The 23,926-nt window shown below is 39.7% G+C and overlaps 1 protein-coding gene across 50 annotated transcripts in view; it reads right to left on the reverse strand.

Moving 5' to 3' along the window:
- NRXN1 (neurexin 1) overlaps window positions 1-23,926 on the reverse strand; it is a 1,214,286-nt gene that overhangs the window by 624,773 nt on the left and 565,587 nt on the right. For all 50 annotated transcript variants that reach the window (XM_071208815.1, XM_071208816.1, XM_071208823.1 and 47 more), the window contains 3 exons: window positions 21,355-21,477; window positions 12,425-12,806; window positions 11,052-11,242 (listed from right to left, as the gene is read on the reverse strand). In XM_071208815.1, the coding sequence (XP_071064916.1) occupies window positions 11,052-11,242; window positions 12,425-12,806; window positions 21,355-21,477 (696 nt within the window). The remainder of the gene's footprint in view (window positions 1-11,051; window positions 11,243-12,424; window positions 12,807-21,354; window positions 21,478-23,926) is intronic.

Raw genomic sequence — 23,926 nt, forward strand, 5'->3', positions numbered from 1 at the left:
GGATGGGGATAGAAGCTAGTTTACCTCTGGGGCATGTTGCAGGAGGAGCTAGAGCTAAATTATTACTGAACCCTAAATGAATGGCCCAATGCCTGAAAATAATAGTGGCAACTGATTTTGGGATCTATAGTAAACAATTTTAATGCTACCTGGATGTCCACTCTCCTTTATATATCTAGAGGAGCCTGGCTTGAATCCTTACAATTCCACAGAGGGTATAAATCTAGTTTTCTCCTTCCCTATGTTTTCTGTAAATTCTTAGGAGCCTATGTCCACTGCTTTTGACTTTTGTATCCCATGCACTGCCTCTATTTGGCCCTGGATCAGCCCAGTACAGAACCGAGCCTCTACCTCTTTCCACCCCCAATTTTTTTTTTTTTTTTTTTTTTTTTTTGCCTCTTTTTTTTTTTTATTGACTTTGTAATAATATTACATTAAAAATATATATGTGAGGTCCCATTCAACCCCACCCCCCCACCCCCCCTCTCCCCCCCCAACAACACTCGTTCCCATCATCATGACACATCCATTGGATTTGGTAAGTACATCTTTGGGCACCTCTGCACCTCATAGACAATGGTCCACATCATGGCCCATACTCTCCTCCATTCCATCCAGTGGGCCCTGTGAGGATCCACGATGTCCGGTGATCACCCCCGAGGCGCCATCCAGGGCAGCTCCACGTCCCAAATACGCCCCCACCTCTCATCTCTTCCTGCCCTTCCCCATACCCATCGTCCACCATGTCCACTTTTCCCAATCCAATGCCACCTCTTCTATGTGGACATTGGATTGGTTGTGTCCATTGCACCTCTATGTCAAGAGGAGGCTCAGATTCCACATGGATGCTGGCTGCCATCCTCCCATTTTCAGTTGTAATCACTCTAGGCTCCATGGTGTGGTGATTGTCCTTCTTCAACTCCATCTTAGCTGAGTGTGGTAAGTCCAATAAATCAGATTGTAGGTGCTGGAGTCTGTTGAGGCTCAGGACCTGGCTATCACATTATCAGTCCAGAGATTCAAATCCCCTAACTATATCTTAAACCCCAACGTTAACTGCACCTCCAGCAGATTAGTATGAAAGTCTTATGAAGGGAGATCCCATCTGAGTCCAGATTCATCACACATAAACACCATTTCCAGAGAGGGGCCATCTGCCCTGGTAGTAAACCCCATCGGCCATGACCATAACTCTCATGGGTCTCTTTAGCCTTCATAGGAACCAATATCTGGGGGTTGTATCTGCTTTATCTGTCTCTCTGACTCTGCTCAGTTGTGCATGAGGGCAATCCTTCTGCCAGCCTCCAGACTCTTTTTTAGAAACTCGTAGCCATATAAACTCATTTCTCCTTTCCATTTCCCCCTTACTTTAGGTCAAACAGCATTTTAAAGTCATGTTATTTTATGTAGACATGGATATTCTGCTGATCTGCTTTGAACCTTCCATATAAGGTCCTTTTCCAGTTGCATCATCAGTTGGTAGTTGATAGTGGTCCCTCGTTGCCAGGGAGGCTCATCCCCGGGTGTCATGTCCCACGCTGGAGGGAAGGCATTGCATTTACATGCTGAGTTTGGCTTCGAGACTGGCCACATTTGAGTAACATGAAGGCTGACAGGAGGAAATTCCCAGGCACAATGTTGCTCTAGGCCTTGTTCTTATTTTAGGTTTATCAGCTCACAAGCATAGTCATTAGCATCAGGGGCTCACTGTTGAACCCTCACTCCCTCCCGGTCCCCGCCGCTGTACCTGGGAGACTATCGCTGCTCCCCCAGGGACCACGACAGAGCACCACTGGCCAGGAACCCAGTACCCCCCCTGCTGGGTTTTTAATTGTTGCCACTATGAGTATATCCAATCATTACCATGCACCCTGGACATATGTTTGTACAGCTCCCTGTCAGCCATATATCACCTGTCATTGGTATCCCATACCAGTATCCCTCCATTGCCATTGTTGAAACACTCTGTGATCCAGAACTCCCCGAAATTTGAAGCCCAATATAGTGTCATGGTCCCTTACTAGGGAATCACCCCCAAGTTTTTATTCACTAAAGCATTTGTGAGTTTGTGAGTTAGTAATCTAAACATTTTATCCCAGTTTTCTACCATTTTGATGGCTTTAGCCCCTACCACCATCCTTCTGCTTCAGAGCAAGACAACTCGAATGCCTTGATTCTTGCATAGAAGCTTTTTTTTTTTTTGTCTTTTTATTGGTTCACTTTCAATTTAACATATCAGGAATAGAGATTTACAAAAAAGAAAAAAGCTCTTTCAACAGGTGAAGAAATCTGAAGCATTTCCTAGGGCAGTAGCTGGTAATTTACTTGTGTTTCACTCCAGGCAGGGCATCACAAAACACGTTACTTGGACCTCTGCCTCATCTTTCTTCTCTTTTGTTTCAGCCTATGCATCCACTTCTTCCACCACTTTGCCCTCATGCATCCAGGTGCCGCGAGGTGGGCTTCACTGCCCCGTGCCCACACTGACCAAACTACTCAGGAACGGGAAACACCTCACATAGCGAGAGGAAAGACCCTTGCATAGCAGTTAGAAGAATACCTTTTGAGTTCTTGAGGGCTCTACATACACCCCAAGCAGTGCATCCAAACACTTCAAACAAATCCAGTGCAACCTTATTGCACAATGTGGCCCTGCCTCCTATTCCCCATCCTGGCCATAGGGAGGACTTAATGTCCCAATCAAATTTACTCTTCCAAATATCTGGCACAAGAACACCTAAACTCAAGCGAGTCTCTCTTAGGTATTTGAATCGGTCAGTGTGAAAAGCCAGTTCTTGGGAAGTCATATTTTCCAGTGCTTGTGCAAGCAGAGAAAGCCAGTGGGCAGAGAAAAGGAAGAACGAGGGAGTGCTCACTGATAAGCCAAGAGAAGGCAGCTCACAGCTGAGTAGAGGCAGAGGTACTGGCTTGTTGCCAGCAGCTTCCTGAACACAGCCCTCATAAGGTCCAGCCTTACAATTTCTCTTTCTTGCCCTTGGGTTCCTTGAATGCTATACCCTGCCCTTCCTTTTTACTTTTTTGGTTTTAATATCCCACAGACCTTTGTCTAATTCTTCTTTCATTGGAAAGGAGTTCTTAAATATACTGTGTAAACTCATGGAGTTAATAATTAAAATATAGGTCACCAGAAAATAGAAGGAGGGTAGAGAATGGGAAACTGAGGGTTACTCTGTGCAAAGTTGTTAAAAAGGTTGTTTGTAAATCTTTGGAAATTAATAGAAGTGGTGAAATCATATCATAGTGTTTGAAACTAGCAGTGCTGTTGTATGGGTATGACCGTCGTTGAAAAGGAAAGTCTAAGGTCATGTATATTACCAGAAGGAAAGCGAAAAACTATAACACGGGACTGTAGAAAATAGTAAAGCCTCAAGTAAAATACGAATATGGGGGATATTGCATATATAAGACTGTTTTTATAAATACAAATACAAATACATTACGAGAGCAAAAAAGAATAGCAGCTATGTATGGCAGGTGAGGCATGGAGAGGTTGAGAGGTGATGAGATTTTTAAAAAAATGATTATTGGGATAATGAAAGTGCTCTGGGAGTGATTGGGGTGATGAATGCACAAACTTGTGATTCTACCGAATAACAATGATTGTACTCTTCATATGGTACATTTATGCTTTATTAAAATGTATCAATAAAATTGGGGAAAAAACCTTAAAAAAATAAAAAGAAAGAGAGTTCTCAGAGACATGAGTGCTCTGAAGACTGGAATCCTTGAGTGAGTGCGATTCTACCACTCTATCTTGTCCAGATGCTCTGACATAGGGATCTCTAGACGAGGAAGCCCAAACACTAAGTAGACACCTCTGCTTCGCTCCTGGTATTCCCTGACTTCCCTGAAGAGGGACCAGCACCAAGACTCGTCTGTGGCTGGGACTCAGGTTTTGTGAGAAGTCATCTGGCCCTTAAGAACTCCACTTGGAGACTTGCCAATACTTCCTTCTTCACATCACAAATTTCTCCAGCTCTAAGAAATCAAGTCTTCTACTTACCATTCCACTGGAATATGGTAAACTGGCATCTAGTCCTGAAAGGCATTTGAGTGCTGGATTCAGCTTCTAGGAGCTCATACTCTCCCATGGGAGGACCAACCAAAGCTATTTCTCCCTGTGCATGACCCTCCTGGCAGCTGTGTCATGTGAGCCATTACTGGTGCTCAGCAGTACCCTCAGTGAACACAAGCTAGCACCTCACCTCTAAGCACTTGCATCACCTGTCCCAATGCTACTGGAAAAGGGAAGGGCTAAAGGCTTCAAAGCTGTACCAAAAGCAGAGGAGATAGGTGGCCCGTGCTCTGCCTGGTTCACCTTGCACCTGTGGTGGACCAAACAAGTAGTCTTCTCCAGTGAGTCCACAGACAATCTCAGAATTATTTTCAGTAACTTGCCCTAGATTGTCACTAGCACTCAGCTGAAGTTGAGATGAGAAATGAAACTTGTTTTCCCTGGCCCTTTGTAAAATATTGTTGACATGGGAATTAGAAGACTTGGTCTGGGAATGCTAACTAGTTACATGATTTTGAACAAGATAACCTCTCATGAACATAATGGTATCATCTGTAAAAGGAAAGGGTCAAACAAGATTATCTCCAAAATCACTTTTGGCTTTAAATTTCTAGGATCCTAAAGATGGGAAAACAGATTTCATATAGAATTGGAAGGAGTTGTAAAAAAATTAAACAATAAAACTATGACTAATATAGGACATATACCAATAAGAGTGGCAATGGTTGAAGGAACTAGGGGGAAAAAGCTCTTGGTAAAGAATAAAGAAATTAAAGTCTACCACAGTAAGAGTGAGCTGGTGCAAGGGTCATAGGAAAGCAGAGAGAACTTCCAAGCCAAATGTTAGACAGCAGATCTGTGATGGTAAGAGAAAACTGCAGATAGGAACATGAAAAGGGAAAAATGTGTTCCTGGGTGAGGGAATGAGAGTGGGAGTGGCATCCTTTGAATTAATAAAACTGATAGAAGGTTTACATTAAAGAGAATGGATTGAGACTGATTTCTGCAAAGCCTGGGAATTCAATGGAGACGTCAGGAAAGAAACAATAGCTTCACTGTCTTTCCAGTAACTGCTCTGCAATTCTTGTATGGAAAAAGGAGTAACAAAAATGTCAAGTCTTACTTTTAGTACTCTGAGCCTTACTGTTTCTGTTCTGTGCTACAGCAACTGCCGCCAGTCTGCTCTATTTTCTGAGCCTCAGCCCAGCCTTCACACAGAAGCCAAAGGAATGACTGTGAAAGGCCCTGTAAGCTCCAAGCTCCTGCCTAAAACCCTGTCATGTCCCCCCACTTCCACCTCCTGGCAGGAGCATATTACCCTGCTCCCTTCTGAGAAGCTAAGAGAGTGTCCCACCTCAGCCTCTTCCCCGGAAACCCTCTTTTACTGAGGGAGCAAGCCTGGCTGGAAGCAGTGGTCCAAGAGCTCATGAAGTTGTCTTCTAGACCAGATGGTGACAGGCCACTCACTCTAGTTAATCCTGTTTTTTAGGGAACTTGAAAGGGGGACATAAGGGAAAGGACGAGAAAATGGAAATATATAGGAACAGAACCAACAGGTAGAAGCCAGGAAGAGGAGGAAGCCAAGAGTAGGAGAAGGCAGCCAGCAGAAAGGAGAGGAGCGAGATTATCTGGTGCTGGCAGAGGTGTTCAGGAGAGGGTAGCTGGGCCGCGGAAGGCACTGGACGTGGAAGCAGCGATATGCATTGCTCCTAAGATCCCAGAATAACTGTAAGAACAAACTTCCTACCCTCTGTGTGGCCTGACTGCTCAACAGCTGAAAGGGATTCTTATTTCTCTTACTTCCTAATGGACCCTAAAATAATCTCCCATCAACTGAAGTAATGTGAATAAATCACTTTGCCTTAAAAACTGAAGGAAAAAACCTTACAATAAAGACAGCCTAACCAACAGGACCTTGCTCCATTTTCAGTGCATTTCCTGCTCTAAGGCTAATCTAGAAGTCTTAGACTCTTCTGGGAGTGTTTCCTATTTGAGCAAATTATCAGCACAAGGCAAGTGGGCTCTCAGATGCCATATGGACTGACTATACAAAGCTTGGAACTGTTTAAACATGATCAGGACTTTGGAATAGAATGGGGGTAAGTGAAGGACTGCAGAAATGATGTGTCAAATGACAACATTAAAGGGTGAAGAATGGCAGGTGTAGAGGGTACATTTTATCTTCTAGATGGGGGGTGGGGGGGTGGGGTGTTTACCAGCGTAATAGAGACTGAGTCTGAGTCAAAGAAAAAAAGATCAAGGATACCATTTTTTCTTCAAAACTTTGCTCAGGGACTGCATATATTTGAAAGGAAAATCCTGTTTGGATTAGGAGCCTTTTAGAGGCTTCTTAGCAGAGTGAACAAAAGCAGGCGTTAGTCTTAAGGGTGAGATTGCAGGAAGAATATGAAAGTTGGAGGGGAAGGTGGTGATGATGGTGGTAAGAAGGGGATGGACAAGGTCAGAAGGCGGCAGGAGAGCTCAAAGCCTTTGGGGAATAAGAGATTTGGGGTTTGAGAGGGATGTAAGAAGGAAGGTTAAATGACAACGCGCTCTCTGCCGGGGCTGACCTGGATGCAGCCCATACTTGGACTAAGCGGCCACTTGAGGGCACTCTATCCTATGCATCTCATTATCTTTATTTATGTTTCCCCTACCAAGTGAATGATTTATCCTTGACTTGCAGAACATTAAACTTGGGTAATACCTTAATGAAGGGGACCCATGGAAGGCGGGGACCGAAGACAATCGTCCCTCCCCATCTGTGTTCTTGAACTAGGTTAAGGAATGAGCAAGATTGACCTCAATTCAAGACCCTGGGTAGTGCCAGGGATTAAATAAAATAACCTCATTTCTATCTAGTTAATTAATCTTGAGTAGGGACTTTCTAAATATGGGCTGCTTCTCACACGTACAAAGACACTTTTGCCAAATGCAGGAACAAGAGAAAGAAAATAAGGGAGAATTACACCAATCCTTTATCTCTCTAAAGAGGACAGGACTCAGAGCTCCACAATGAACATAGTGCTGTGCTAGGAAATCATTCCAGGGAGCAAATTTATGCTGCTCCTTTCATTGTGTGTTGCAGCTTGTACATAATAGCCAGAGGGAATAGAACACAAACAGCTGGAAAATAAAGATGAAAGCCAAACTGTATCAACAGAGAGAGACAAACAAACCCTGAGACTCTGGCAGTGTCACGAAAGATAGTCTGAACCAGGTCACCTACATGCAATTCCTTGTTTTAGAGAAAAATCATTAGACTACTGCCCATTTCTGACCAGAGTCTATGGAGATGGTCAAGGTAGGAAATGGAAGACATTGTCCCCTAGCTTTCAAATGTCCACACTGCTGTCCTGCCTGAATAATGAAAAAGAGCTATAAACAAAGGCTTACATTACTATTAGGACTAACTGTGGAATTTTAGGTGGCCAAAACAAAGAAAATCATCTTCCAGATACGAGTGAAGCATGAGAATTTTTTTCCCCTCCTGAGTCACATATAGTAAGTTTTGCGGCCTTATGCTGCCCTCTAGTGTCTTCTTAAGGTATAGTCACATAAAGAAAGACACCAGTAATTCTGAATCATCCACTTCAGGCCAGGACCAGAAAAATAAAATAAAAGTAAAATTCTAAATTAAAAGTAAAACCAGACTTATACAAAATTTTTAAATGAGCCAAAGTTTGCTTCAACACATACTGCATTATTTCAGAATTCCAAAAAACATGGCGTCTAGCTTAGTGCGTTCTCTTTAAAATACAAACTTCTATCATTCCCGGCACACCATCTCAAAATAGTTACTACTTCAGTTGTTTTAAGGTGGGATCCAGAAATCTGCATTTCACAAGCCCTCCACATGATTCAGATGTAGCTAAATTGGTTGATCTCACTTTGGGAAGAACCAAAGATTGTCCCAATGACTTTGAATGGTGTGTAGAAGAAATGGGATAACTTTATTTTACATCTCTAAGAATACAGCTCTTAGATACAATAAATGTGAAATAGAAAACATTGCCACAATAAACCAACTTTCTTTTTCTTGTGTTGGGAGTAACTGACTTCTTTGTGATTAGCATGCAAAGAAAATCCAGTTCAGGGTGGAGGGTAGAGTGTATAAGAAATTCTCCTACATTAACCAGCCACCCCAAATTCTAGCAGGAGTCATTGTGGGAAGGAGATACCTTGCCTAGTTGTACTTTCTGATCCTTCAGAGTCCCCTTGCACATAACTTTCTCGACAAGTCTTCCTGGACCTCTTAGATTGACGTCAATTAACCTGAAGCAGCGCCGGTGCACCTGCTCTTCTCTGTCCTGAAAGGCTCCCTCAGTGCCAGTCTTTACCTCGGGACAGAAAGCTGTGCATCGGGAACCCTCCTTGCCCTCTTTCTGACTGTGCTCCCCACTCCCAGCACCGTCATGCTCAGAAATACTGGTAATCTCTGGCACAGGTGCCCAAAGGTGGGGATGAAGGGAGAAGGGAGATGCTACTCGTCTCTCTCTCCTCACGTTCCCTGTAGTCCAGCACACCCAGGACAAGGGGTTACTGCTGCCTCTGGCTCTCACATCCACACCACAAACACACAGACTTGGCCTCCCTTTAGGAACTTGCCGTCACTTGATAAGATGATGATTTAATCACTTACCGGTAAGTCAGTAAACTCTTAGGAAATTCCCCTCAAATTTAAATTGTGTTAATTAAAAACAAATTTACTCAGAATTCAATACTTAACAAGTTAATATTATATAATAGGCTATTTTCTTTTTTTAATATACTTTAAAATTTTTTTAAAGATACTTAGATTACATAAATTTTATATTAAAAATATAGGGGATTCCTGTTCCCTTATTTTCAGTTCATAATTTTATACTTTTTTTCTGCAAAAGAATAGCCTTTCTTATATGCAGAGTTATGAAACACCAAGTGCCATCATGAAAATCAGCTTTGAGGATTAGAATGGTAAAGAGCACACTCACTAGACATATGCCAAAATCTCCTCTCACCTCTATTTTTATTTATAATGAATAGTAAGGAAATACATGCTTCTTAAGAGATACTGTCTTAATTACCCAAAGAGATATATCCTGTGGCCCTTGTACTGCTCCTCTGTACCTGCAATGTGTGGGTCTGTGTGTAGCACCTACTCGAGCCAGCCAGGAAAAGCTGCTTTTCTGGCCATATATGTCTCTGACACTGGGTTCACGGTTTCCTACGGATATGGAGTTCGCTTACGCTTACTGAGGTCTCTTTCTAGGCAGACAGGGTTCTGTTTTGCCTTAGCTTGGTGGCTGGGCTGAATTTCACACTTTCCCCCTTTCCCTTGTCAATTGCCTCCTGGGCAAAGCAACACAGGTCTGAAAATACACACCATTCAGCTCAGTCAGAGAGAAGGAACAGAAAGAAGCTGGCCTGTTAAACAGCACTTCCTTTGAATTTCACTTATTTATTTTTTGAGCTAAGCTCTTAGATTTGTGAGGCACAAACAGGAGCTCTTTGAAGTTAACAACAGACACACTGCAAAAGAAAGGAGACGGCCATTACTACACACTTTGTGTTGGGCAAATATAGCTCCAGGATTGTAAATATATTCTGCAATTACAAAAAGTGAAGCTCTTTTCCTTATTCTTTCACCTTATTTAGAAAAAGCGTTCTTTCTACAAAGTGTTCTGTTGGGTTTTCTTTTTCCGGCTCCCCAACTCCCTAATACGTTTACCTTTTGAATCAAAGGGAAACATCCCATCAATATTAATGAGCTCTTGCCAAGCAAGATGCGTGCCACGACATCTACAGGGCTTTGGGCAGAACGGATCGGGCTAGAGCAGGAGCAATGCAGGGGGGATGTGGCTCAGAACCCAGTTTCTTTTCTTCACTCTACAACTGGGTAGTTGTTTTATTGTGGGCAAGTCATTCAAACCTCAGATTACTTACATGCATGATATAGTGCAAACAGTATTTAGTCAATGTGATGGGCTATCTGGATTGTTCTCAGTGAAACGCAGTAACCCATTCAAACAGAAACTTCTGTTATTTTCCCCTATTTTTGAGATGTTTTCTAAGAGTTTGTCTTAATTGAGAAATCAACAAGGAAAGATATGTCTGTTAAAACCTTATTAGGGGAATCAGACTTGGCCCAGTGGTTAGGGTGTCCGTCTACCACATGGGAGGTCCACGGTTCGAACCCCGGGCCTCCTTGACCTGTGTGGAGCTGGCCCATGCGCAGTGCTGATGTGCACAAGGAGTGCCCTGCCACACAGGGGTGTCCCCTGCATAGGGGAGCCCCGCGCGCAAGGAGCCCCACGTGCCCCGTAAGGAGAGCCGCCCAGCGTGAAAGAAAGTGCAGCCTGCCCAGGAATGGCGCCGCCCACACAGAGAACTGACGCAGCAAGATGACACGGACACACAGCAAATAGACACAGAGAACAGACAAGGGGGGGAAGGGGAGAGAAATAAATAAATCTAAAAAAAAACCAAACCTTATTAGCAGCTGATGAAAGAAAGAAGCATTTTCATGGGTGGTGAAGGGGTTGGGGTTGGAAGTCATCTTGGAGGTACAAATATGTAAGCCCAGATCTGACCCAGTAGGTCAGAAGGTCTCTAAGTGCCAAGGAAACTTCACCAGGGCAAGAAAACTCCTTATGTATGTTATGTAGATGAAACTCCTTATGTATCTTGTTACATTGACTTCAAGTGGACTGAAAACTGTTGGGACCAAAGAAACCTGCAAAGAACCTTTTCTTTATGATATCAAGAAAGAATGCATTTCACTCCCTCTTCAAATTTTAACCATGCTTGTATTAAAAATACATATACTCCTTCCACATTAAAGGGGGATCAGAGGCTTTTGTGTTGAATTATTAATTATGTGATAGAAATTAAATTCTGGTCAATCTTTGCATGAGCATGCATGTACACACACACAGACACATACATAGACACACACACCTCTAAAGAAGGATTTTCCATGTGTGTAGACACCACGTGGCGTGTTGCGCATTACCCCAACTTAGTGTGTACTTACTCTTAAGATCTAAGTTCCTGGCTCCTGCTGTTATTTGCGTTGTGATTTTCGTGTCAATCTTTACAGTGTGGAGATTGCTGGTGTCCCTGGATATCATCACATTGTGCCACTGATTGTCATTGAGAGGTTTATTTGAGCTCCCTTTGATGAGGTTAGCACCATTTCCCAAATCAAACACATAATGTAAGTACCTGGGAGAATAAGGAAAGAGTGAGAAAGCACCATCACTTTTTGAATTTTTGATGGAGTCAGAGTTGATACCATGTATGGAGGTTTTTTCAAATTGTCCCATTCTTGTTAGAAGTTATAAGAGTGAGTTTCATAAAGCTTCAGTTAATAATAAGGTAAAAAACAAAGTACTCTGAGGAGGATTCTTCGTTTTCTTCACTATACCTAAGAGTGAAAAGAAATTCAAAAATCATGGTCTGCATTCCATCCAATGGCTTTGGCGAGTAATGTCTTTCACCAATCTTTCTCACTTTCTACCACTCCTTCCATCCTTTGCTAACCAGACTGAACTGGTAAAGTGCCTGCCTTGTCCCTTCATCTTAAATTCTATATGGGAAATGCACATTGCACTTATCCTAAGACCCAGCTTAAACAGCCACCCCCTGTATCACAAATTTTCCTAATTTCCCTAAAGACTCTCCTCCCTAATATCCTTATAAGCCTTTGCACATTATCATCTTAGGGAACATGTTAGGAAACTTTTTCTGTTATATTTATGGGTTTGCTTGCCTGTATCCCATAGCTGTGTCTTGGTGTGTGGTTGGACTTGGTGGGGACTGAGGATGTGCATAGGTGTGGCAAAGAATATATTTATTCCTTTCATGCCAGGCAATAATAGTCACTGAATAAATATGAACAAATGCCCCGTTCAATTAAAAATCATCAACTTTTCATCAGAGTTGCAAGGAGATTCCATAAAAGTATTTCTTTACAAATTCTTCAATGAACTCTGACATAGAATTAAACTTGAGGTTAAAAGGATTTTGGTTGAAAATAAGTGATGTGATTACTTGATTTAGCTAGTTGACTTAGCATAAATTAACTTAGAAACTTTTCTAGAAATCCTTTCGTAGAATTACGCTGTGTATAGTCAGGGAATGAACATTTAAAAGTGTAAGATTCATAGAATGCCTACCATGAATTAGAACTTGAAGTTATTTCTACATTGTATATAGAAATTATAAATACAGAAGACTGTATTGAATCATATTAACTCTAGAAGATTCCTAAGAAGTGATTTAAACAAATGTATTATTTGTCTTTCCATCACCACCCCCCACAATCCATTGTATCCTGTTTAACATATTTTTTGAAATTGAGATCCATTTTTCCAAAGTTTTGTCATTGAACTGACAAATACTTACCCTTTAACTAATTCAACTACGATAAAGTCATTTCCATCCCCACTGTTATATAGAATCAGTCCATCTAGGGATGTTGTCTTGAACTGGAAAAAAAGATGCATAGAAGTGTAGGCTTGCAATGTAGCTAAGGCAACATAGCTCGATTTGGTCTTGAAGGTGACAGGGTCAGCTATGATGTTCCTGAAGCCAAATCTGGCATTGAGCTCACAGTAATCTATGTCGCCATTTTTACACAAGTCAATATATGCCATCCCATTAAATGTCAGGCTCTGCAGGTGACCAATGAAGTTGGAAGGGACAGAAGACAGATACCGTCGTTCTGTGATGATGCCAGTCTCTATGTTATGGAACTCCAGCCTCGTATGATCGCCTGCCATTTGACCTAAAGAGGAAGAAATTCTATTATTATTTTCTCTGTATGAAAGGCACTTTCAACTTTAGACTTCCACAACATTAGCCCTTTTTTAAAACATAAGGATTCAAATAACCCCTTGATATTCAGTTGCATGCACTATAAGCATCTAGGTGACTTTAAAGTCAGAGGCTGGCTTCTGTAATGAAACTATCTTAGGTCAGGTTTTAATCCTGTTTCAAATTTTTATCTTGATAAACATAATCCTCATTAACCATAGTTACAGAACTTTTAAAAGTAGAGGAAAGAAAGGAAAGAATAAAGTAAGGAAGGGAAGGAAGAGAGGGAGAGGAAAGGAAGAAGGCAAAAGGAGGAAGGGAGAGACAGGAAGGAAAAGAAGAGAGAAAGAAAGAAAGGAGAGGAGTATGGACAATGATTTTCATAAATCAGCCCAGCAGAAAGTAATATATCCCAGCTGCATGGTTAGGGAATTTTTTCATGATAAAGAATGCTCCTTTGGAAATAAAATGTGTATTTTATACCCAGTAGTAATAGTGAAGAGCTGCTGACTATTCTTCCAATAATGATCCATGATGAAGTGCTTGAAGTTAAATATTTACTCTTTAGATTTCTTTTTCTGTGCTGCATAGGGTCCATAATATCTCCTCACACAAACATCCCAAACAGTTTGGAAATTCTATCAATCTCTTCTTGATCTATTTCAATTTCCTTGCACTAATGCTTTGGGTACCTGAAGTTGAGCAAAATACACTAACAGAAGTCTGCTAATTTTGAAAGCGCTAGTGAAATTATCCCACATTACCACAAGGTGAAATCTTCTTTCAACATCCTAGTGTGTAAATAAGGTCTCTATTATTTTGTGAGTCATTATTCAACGTATATTCCCATCCCTCTCCATCACGCCACATTTCTCTGCCAAACCCAATGCTGTCCTACTTGTACCTTCAGTGTGATAACTGTACCTACCTGCAAGGCTGAAGGTGAAATAAATAGACAAAGATGTGACTTGTTTTCTAAATGGTAAAGCACAATACAAATGTAAGTTGCTCTTATCAGTGCTAGTGGCTCCCTTCCAGCATCTTGCTCTTCTCTAACTAAACTGCCATTCATTTTCTTCAACTTACAAAGGTAATTTACATTGCAATCTAGTTCTTCCAGGTGCTACTTTCCCTACCCAGTTTAGTATAATTGGAATATTTATTGAATTTACCATATATCACCATCCATGCTATTAATGGAAATACCAATTAGATTTCCAGTCCCAGAATCAGCCCCTGAGAAAATGCACTGAAACTTCTTTCCAGGTATAATGAAAGATTGAACACTCAGACAACTGGGCCCTCTTCAACCAGTTTGAAAGATTTCCATTGCTTTAGTCAAGGTCACAAAATATTAGAAAGCTTTTAAAGGAAATGCATGTAGGTAATACATAAAAGGCATAGTTTTCACTGTTGTGCAAGAAAAATTGTTAGTTAATTGACTTTAATGACCATAAACTAATTGATTTCACAAACTCTCCCTGAGTTATGCTTAACCCTACTTAAATTCTCTTTACTAGTTCTTGAGCACATAACAGCCCTCCTGTCACCCTTTGTTCTCTTTTCTACCATGGGTTTGTTCTGATTCCCTCTATACAAGCTCTTTTTTTTTTTTTTTTTTACAAAAAATACCACCAGAAATAATTCTTTCCTCCCTTTGCTACCCCATGCTCATCTATCTGACAAAAAAAAAAAAAAAAAAAAAAATACTGCTATGTCCTTAACAATTTTGTTTTTTTATGACATCATTTCCCCTTTAGCTCATCTTGTTCAGTTACCTAAATATTGCCCTGTGGAGACCTACCTCTTGTGTTACATCAGCAACATTGAATTAACAAGCTACATAGAATGAAGAATATGGAAAACTTAAATATTACCCCTTCTATGGATGGATTTTTATGTCTTCCACTATATTAAAATCTGAATCTTAACACAGTGAACTCCATCCCAATCCTGAAACTGTCATTTTTCTTATTGAAGGCTCTATTGAGGAAGCTCTTAGAGTAAGAAAATATCTGAGAAAATATTTAATACCTCATATTAAATATTTCCCCTAAATATTCAGGTAGTTGGCAACTATAAAATAGGGAAAAGCATTTTGTTTAAAAGGACTGAGAAATTCAGTGATAAAAATAGCACTTAATATCTGTTTTCCTTCCTCAAAGGAACCAACTATGTATGCAGAGCACAAATAATAAAAAGGTAGTAAAAAAAAAGTGTTGAAGCAACCATGGCCTAGTTAGAAGAAAAAAATCATTGTGGCCCAAGTTCTAGAGCCTATTCTTTCTTAGCAAGCATACGCACACAGCCACACACACACACATTGCATTGAAAGCAATAGCAGATACACCTGCTTATGGGGGCAGAATTAGCACCTAAAAGCCATTATCCACTAAGAGAACATTAACTGCTGCTTTTTTCTTGATTCTTTTTCCCTCACAATTTATTCCAGTATTTAATCCTCTACATAATGTAGCTACCTCTACTATTGAATGCAGGGTATTTTGATTATACAAGAGAGGAAAAAAATGACTTGGAAGTGAAAGATTTTTAAAGTTCCAATCAGCATTAAATACATTGTCATTTCCAAAGATTTAGCAAAAAAAACCTGGGAATTAACAAAATACCTCTGATCAAAGTGTCCAGGGTATACCAGATTGACAAAAATCTCCATAAGAAACAGCCATCAGAACAGGTTTTCTGGATTATGTATTTGCACATAAATCTCAATAGCTCAGTAATATATATTTTTTTACCCAGATAGCAAGATCAGTATTTTAGGGTCAGCCTTATTGTGATTTGGGTTAAATCTCTCTCACAGAATGAAACAATCCCCCACCCTTACATCCATTTATTAATTTGCTTAGCTGTTACTGAGTGAGTGGTATAAGTGTGTACCAAGTACTGGGGTGGGTGATGGAGAAATAGTGTCGAGAGGAGCCAACACGGTCCCAATTGTCACAGAAGTCAAGGTTCATCATGGAAGGCAGAAAAGAAGTGGTGAGGAAATAACTAAATATACAACAACAAAATTTAGAAAAAAAGAGGAATTTAACGAAAAGGGTGTTAATAAATATGGAATGGAGGTGAATGACTGAGTTGACACTAAATCTAGATTCGAAGAATGGAAAAGAGCCATGCCAAGAACTGAGCAAAGGGAAAAGGGGGAGGTAGATTCCAGGAACGGGAGACAGGTGAACAAAGGCTTTAGGGTGGTAAAGAGCTAGAGAAGTATGGCTGCAGAGTCATAGTCCAGATGAGGTTGGAAGGAGAGGCAGGAACCCTATCTCAGAGGGGCTCTTGATTGCACCAGGGGCTATTTAAGCAGGTAAAAGCCATGTCTCAATGTATGTGTGTTTGTCAGTGTTTAACCCACCTGGTGTGTGTGTGTATAGTTGGCAAAGAGCTTGGACTACAGCAAACATGTGAATGAATGGACAAAATTAGAAAATTGTGCAGATATAATCTGTAGGATATCCTAATCATGTGCAGAATGGAGAGGAAGTTAAAAAAAAAAGATTACTCTCAGCTTTCTAACTTGAGTAACTGGATATATGGTGAATACTGTTCAAAACACACATATTTCAACATATATGCACCTACAAATCACACAATACCAGAATTCTGGGACAGACTAAGTAATGAATTGAAATCCAAGGACAACCCCTCACATGAAGTTAGTCAATTCTTTTACATTGGAATTCTATGAAATCGCTCCCTTCTTGTCTTGTCTGCTATCCTCAGCACCCCAGATGAAGTGTAGCCAATCCCAAGAACAACCACTGCCCTGAGTTCTATAGATATTTGACTTATGAAAAAAATGATCACTTAAAGATGTGGTCAAATCCAGGCCTATGCATGATGAATCTCTAGTGCTTTCCTTTAAAAAGTTTTCCAGGTTGGGGGTTTCTGACTTTCTGTAAAAGTTAACAAGAACCCACCCATTGCTTCTCCAATTCAGGGCTGGCTTAAATGGCCAGAAAGCGTTTGAAGAAAAAAAAGGTCCTATTCAAACTAAAGTGTCAATGGCAAGGTTGCATTGCTACCTTTGGAAACCTCTTCTATGCTATATAAACCAAGGCTGACATTTACTTATCATGAATTGTTAGCTTTCATGATTTCTTTGACAAAACGTAATCCCTCAAATACAAATCACCTTGATAAAAAGCCCATCAAAGGTAAATTACTGTAAAAAGTACATTGTCTTTAGCCCTGAGCAGCAATACACAGGGAGCAAGGGGTAGGGGAGGTGGGGAATTGGAAGTGGAATTCATCTTTTAGGTCAATTATCAATGTTTATTCACTTACATGCCCATTCATCTTTAAACTCTAAACAAAAGGATTCTGGTTTCCACTACTGAAAATTTTCCAACTGCCAAAGAACAGAAGAATATAATTTCTTTTCTAAGGTCCTGGCTATTTTCATAAAAAGTAAAAATGGCACAGTAAGATACTGAAGTGCTAATTTATGCTGTGCTCTTCCTTGAACTCTTAAGAAGGTAGCCAAGTCAGATGTTATATCATGCAACAAAAGCTGCTGGAAAGTAAAACCTTTTTCAGTTGTTTGTGAAGGGCTTATATGCAATGTGTTCCAGAAGGGAAAAGAAGCAAGGAGACTGCCTTTGTGGGCTGAAAGAAAGGATGATGATATTGCCACTGCCTGGGAGAGAGATGGATAGTGGTAGGACCAGCATTCTACTCTCTGGCAGGCTTTAAGGGAGGTGGAAAACCTCAGAGAGGTTTTATTGATACAGGTATTGATTCCAAGAGGATTACAGGTCCTGAGGACATTGGAAGTTCCATATTTAGAAATTTCCTAGACTCTACCTGCTGTATATCTTCCTTTGGCTGGTTCTAATTTGCATCCTTTGCCTGTAATAAGCTGTAACTGTAAGTATAGTAGGTTTCAGTGAGTTCTGTGAGTCTTTCTAGTAAATTATTAAACATGAAGGTGGTTTTGGTTTACGTACACATGTAGTTAATATACTTGTATGCATATCCGTAAGCATGTATACGTGTATGTGCATATAATTGCATATATTTCCTATTTCTGCCTGTTGAAAGGTTCAGGAAGCAAAGACACAAGTAGCATTGAGTACAGTTAGCACTCATATCTTGACCTTTAGTATCTTTCTCCACTAAATGACTGATTGCAAAGCTAAGGCATAACAGGCAAAAGATGTGCTTGGGATGTATGTATCTTGTTATGCCAGAAAATAATGAAGTTTCAAAAAAAAATGATGGGACATGTCACAAGATCACAGAAGCCAACTTAATGGAACTTCCACTAGTCAAAACTGGGAGAGTACAAACACCAAAATAATTAAGTACTATAATGCACTATAAATCATTGGGAACAACAGAAACTCATTGGTTCTTACCAATAAGTATGGAAGGGAGGGAGGGAGGGAGGGAAGGATAAAGAGAAAAAAAGGAGAAGGAAGGGTTTTTGCTTACAGTAGAATGACAAATGCGACTGTGAATGTGGAAGAAGTGTTTGAGGTGGATAATGATCATTTTGTAACCATCTTGATAAATATTGGATCAGGCAAGAGTCATCAATGGATGTTAAATCTAGAACAAAATTTTGATGAGAAGCAGGATATTTGCATGGTCTTAATGTGTCCTTGCACAATTTATTAGATGCATGGGAGAAAAAAGTAATATATTGGAGAAATGGGAGCTGTTGACACAGGTGATGGAATTAGTATCACCAATCAAGGACATGGACATTTGGGTCTGCAAATGTGATATGTGGTATGTGATATGACCACAACATCATCCATGTGGTATTTCATCCAAAAAGGTATAACTAAATCTAATTGTGAAGAAATATCAGACACAAAATGAGTGACTTTCCATTAAAAAATGTCAATGTCATTAATGACAAAGAAATTCTATGGAAATGTTCTAGATTAAAGGATACTAAAGAGACATAACAACTAAATGCACTACCTGATGGTAGATTGCAAACTGTCCTAGTGGAGGAAATTTTATAATAGATAATATCAGGTCAAGTGACACAGTTGGAAAATGATTGGAAAAGTGGTACAGTACACTTTCAATGTGAAATGTACTGAAGTTGATTACTTTGCTATTTAAAAGAACAGCTAGATTTTGAGGAAACATACACTGAAATTTTTAGGGGTAAATGCCATTATGTATGTAACTTAACCTGGTTAAGATAAAAAATGAGAGAGAGGGAAGGGAGAGATAAGAATTGTTAAAACAAATGGATAAAAATGGGATAAAATATTTACGACAGTATAGGTATACCAGTGTTCTTTGTACTATTTTCATTTGTGAAACATTTTGTTAGTTTCATATCATTTACAAATAAAAATGTTTGAAAATATGTGTAGTACCTATTCTTCCCTTTTCATCCCTGCTACAAACATTATAGTTCAGGACTAATTACCATACATCTTGAACCACCTAGTACACTGCCATAGGATTCATTTTGCCCCTGAAAATATGTTTTCAGCTCACTCTCCTGTTTAACTACTTGCATTGACTTCCAGTTACTTAAAAGTCCATGAAATATGAACTCCTTCTTCCAGAGAATTGGCACATTGGTCCCAAAAGAACTTTCTAGTTTGTTAACCATTATATGGTTGCATGAAAGTAAAAAAAATCTTCTCCATTCCCTGAACATTAGTTTGTCTAGCTCGGTCAGAGCCATTCTTTCTTGTCTGGAATGCTCTCCCATATACCTTTTAACCTCTGCTATAGCCATTCCTTAAAGCTTTAAGCTATCCTTGACATCAAGGTCCTCAACCTGTCTTTTGAAATCCAAGAGCATGAACTGCTTGTTTCACCTACTTGGCACACAATTTACTGCCTTAGATTATTAGTTATCATCAGAGTTTTACATGTACATGTATAATATACTCATAACTAGCAAATCCATTATATGATATTATATATATGCAAGTACTTACCAAAGAATCATATACTTATTAGCATAAACATGAATATAAGAAGAACAAAGAGCCTTAAGTCCCCTCCCCTCCCCCCAACAAAAAAATTAGTTCTCTTTTCATTCTGGTACCAATGGCATTTCAATGAAACACTGATCCTCATTGAGACTCAGTTTTCTTATCTGTAAAATGGAGCTATGTATGCCTAATTCATCAGCCTGTGAGATTTGAGAGACACTGAAGAAGCGAAAATGTTCCCCTGGGCTTGTCACATGTGGAGAGAACTGGCAGCTGTTTCTTGCCCATTATCCTAACTGCTCCTTTCCACCTCTTCTGATTAAACTCAGCTCACCCTAAAAATGGCTGCTAATACTCAAAAACAATATCTTCCTTTCCCAAGAACTGTCCTTGAAGAAATACATGCTGCACTTCAGCTGACTACCTCCTTCCCTATAAATATTCTACCTTCTTTCCCTAAGTTTCAACAGCTTATTGTGAGACTTCTCATGCTTGGCAATTTTGAATAAATGCTTCTGTTGACAGTTTGCTGGTTGATTTTCTTCCTCAGAGGCTAAAATGGACCAGCAGGAGGGATTTTAAACAATGCAAATCACTGGGCTCCATCCCAGACTTTCTTGGTGTGAGGCAAAGAAACTGGCCCTTTCAATGTCCGTCAAGGTGATTCGGATTGAAAGTAAAGTTTAGGGACCACCAACATGCAAAAAAGAATTTGGAAAATCATAAAATACTAATGGAATATAGAATATTAAGAAACCTACAAGTTAGTAGTTTTCTTTATTTGACTCAGGAGTAATTCCATCAAAAGTTAAAATCCCATAAATGATATTTCTCCATTGACAGAACTGACTGTTCTCTGGGCATGGAGCCACCTTGGAGTGGATGTAGTATGGAAATCCACCACTTCACTGGGAGCATCTGTCTTGTTTTAAAATAACATGGAAGTGTACTTTATAAAAGAAAAAAGAGTTAGTACCCTAGCAGTTCCTGTGTTTGGAGTTATTTTCAGCAGAGGATGAAGGTATGTTCATTCCTCTTCCATTCGGGTTCCCCATGTCCCAGGGTGGACCTTTAGACATGTCACCTCAGTTAGGAATCTACAAACCAGGGATTGAACTTCACATCCTGAATATAAGAGTTTAACAAACTGAGCGAAATGACCCAAAATGATCTACTAGATCTTAAATGTAAAAAGCATCTCACCTGACAGGATGCCAGTACATCTACCAATTTACCTAGAAGCTCAAAGGATCAACTAATGTTGCTTGTCACCAAGAAAGAGGAGAAACAAAGGAGCTGACCATAAATTGGCATCCAAACAATGACCTCAATATTTTATGAGGCCTTAAGATCATCTTCAAGCTGCAAAATTAAAATATTGTACATGTGTTGATCATTTGGGCAGGGGACACCCTAACAACCTGCATATTAAACTGAATGGTTACTAGAAAAATTGGAAGCAAAAAGCACACTGTGTGTACCAGGTTTGAGTTATGGACCAGCCTTGGACCTAAGGCCACCTGTAGGAAAGGAGAAAGTCTGAAGTTTGAGAACAAGAAAAGGCAAGAGGAGCCAGTGTACCTGTCATGGCTTGTTGGTCATCCACCGTTAACTTTAAACTTTTTCCTCGACGAACCACACGCACTGTGTGCCATTCATTATCATTGAGGTTATATCCAGCAAAAAGGGTCTCGGGACCTTTGCCTGCAGAATATGCCAAACAGTCATTATGGACACTCAGAATCAGTCAAACAAATGAACCTCACAGAGAAAGAGTGAGAGAAAGAGACAAAGAAGGGGGAGAGGGAGAGAAAGGAAGAAGAGAGAAATAAATGAGAGGAGAGAGAGAGAGAAAGGAGAGAAAGAAGAGAGACTGGCTGGACCAATTTTCAAGCAAGGAAAATGACAAATTAAAAACATTCAGGTGTGACAAGTTAAGAAGCATATTTAACATTAGGTATTGAGCTAAGAAAAGTGAATGAACCTGTTGTCATAAATAGGCACAGTCAATATAGCATTTGAGAAACCTCCCAAATTTACACACACTCTTTTTTAAGGTAGTTCTCTGACTTGTGCAGTTTTCACTTTGTTATTAGAAAACTGGCTGGCTATCTTGTAATCTCTGACATGGTGGAGATATCTTACCTTAGGTCATTAGTTCACTATTTCCACTGGCCAGAAAACTGGCTGAGCGGCCACTATATAGAAATCTTGCACTGTTTAGCTCCAATGACCATTAAGTTCTTAGGTACATTTGCCTTTAAATTTAGGGAAGGTTTTGTCTAAAAACTAAACATATTAATAAAAGTTTCCTTACAATGAATGTGACCTATATGCTGCAAATCTCTCTCTGATATTGTGAAGGCACCAAAGTATGAGTGTACGTAAAAGTATTGACTCATAGGTCATGTCAAAAAAGAAATCACAGAGAAAAAAGGGCCAAGTGTTAATGGGAAGGAAAACAGTGAGATTAAGCATAGAAGGTAAGGGTCCCAAGCTAATCGCCAGAAGAAAGAGGGCAAGAGGTGAGCCAACTGAGAAAGTGAGAAAGTAACCACCAGTGAATCTACACCAACCTATACAAGTATAACATTAAATTGGTTTAGAAGAGACATTATATCATTTCAAGATATTGTTTTGTGGAAATTATTGAAATGGCAAATTAACTTTAAAAAAGCAAGGGAAAATTTTAGCTTTTAATATAACTGGATTTTTTTAAAATTAAGCATTTGAACTAATTAAAATTATGATTCATTAACAAAATAATGAGAAGTTTTAAGGAAATTGGTGATGGATTTTCCCCTGTTCTTTAAGTATTGAAACTTGCTGGCACATTAAAATGAAGAAGGGCATGGCATAACGGAATTTCATGACTTTCAAGTATCAGGTATTAAGGGGGGGGGGTTGCCTCAACCCAATCCCACTAGTAAGACCAAACTGTGTCCAAGGATTATAAGAGGACACATGAGAAGACTAAGATATAGGGCAGGGAGAAGGAGAAAGGAAAGAAGAAAGAGAAAAAATAAAGGAGGGAACCAAGTATAAGAAACCTCAGTAGTCCACCCAGAAGGAGATGATTCTTTGCTTTCACAACTGCAGGCTATACAACCAGCCCCCTGATTTTTCTCTGATGGTGTTACTGATGATACAAATCTCTCTTCCTTGGTTGGGGGGTCTCTGAGGCTTAAAATGACCCACTGATATAAAGGAAATTTTGCACGAAGAATTGTCTCACGTCTTTAAACAGTACCACCATTAAGATTAGAAATCATCTCTTTTTTGTATGTTTAGAGAAATTAGATGGCACATCCAGATACATGAATAATAATGATTCTAGATAGAACAGTTTTGAGAAATTTATCACTTAAATAACTGGAGGAAGCTTGTTAGTTCAGTAGCTGCAAAGATGCTTTAAAAAACAAATGTTGAAAGTAAGTTCCGGGATCAAAGGAACTCTTTCTAGTTTCAATAGCGAAGAAAGCAGCATTTACTAACTCTACAGCATCTTAGCGCCCTACTGGCAACAAGGGTCATTTTCAGTTTTGATCTTTGAAAAAAGAATATACCATTTTAAATCTATTTTTATGAGGGGGATCTTTTCCCTTAAAAGTGTGTGCTTTGAAGCAGCTTCACTCCTGTTCTCTTAATTTTAAATGTATTTTGTCAAGGGAAAGAAGTGTAAGGGTGATATCATCATTACCCCATTCTGGGCTTGATCTTGCAGTAAAATCGTAACATTTAATCTATGAAACAATTATTTCCATAACAACAGGCACAAAATCCAATTAAAATAACCCTTTGGATCATAAAAATCTCTGTGGGCCAAATGCAAGCTCTTTTGTGCATTATTAAAAATGTGACGAGATTGATTTTAGAAGACAAAGCTTTTTAAAAATACACTTAATATTCTCAGTCCAAAACCCATGTAACATGATGTGTACTAGAGGGTACGCTGGACTGGAAGTTAAGAATTTGTGGCTGCTTGTCCTTGATTTGTTACTAAAGAAGCTGGGAACTGGCAAATGCCTATTATGTACTGGGCACTTTATTATCTTATTTTATCTGTACATTATTATCATTTTCCAGATGTGGGAAAGGAGGCCTAGAAAGCTAAAGTGACCTGCCACAAGGTCACACAGTTAAGAGACAGAAG

The sequence above is a fragment of the Dasypus novemcinctus genome, chromosome 17 (genome assembly GCF_030445035.2).
Source record: "Dasypus novemcinctus isolate mDasNov1 chromosome 17, mDasNov1.1.hap2, whole genome shotgun sequence".
NCBI lineage: Eukaryota > Metazoa > Chordata > Mammalia > Cingulata > Dasypodidae > Dasypus > Dasypus novemcinctus.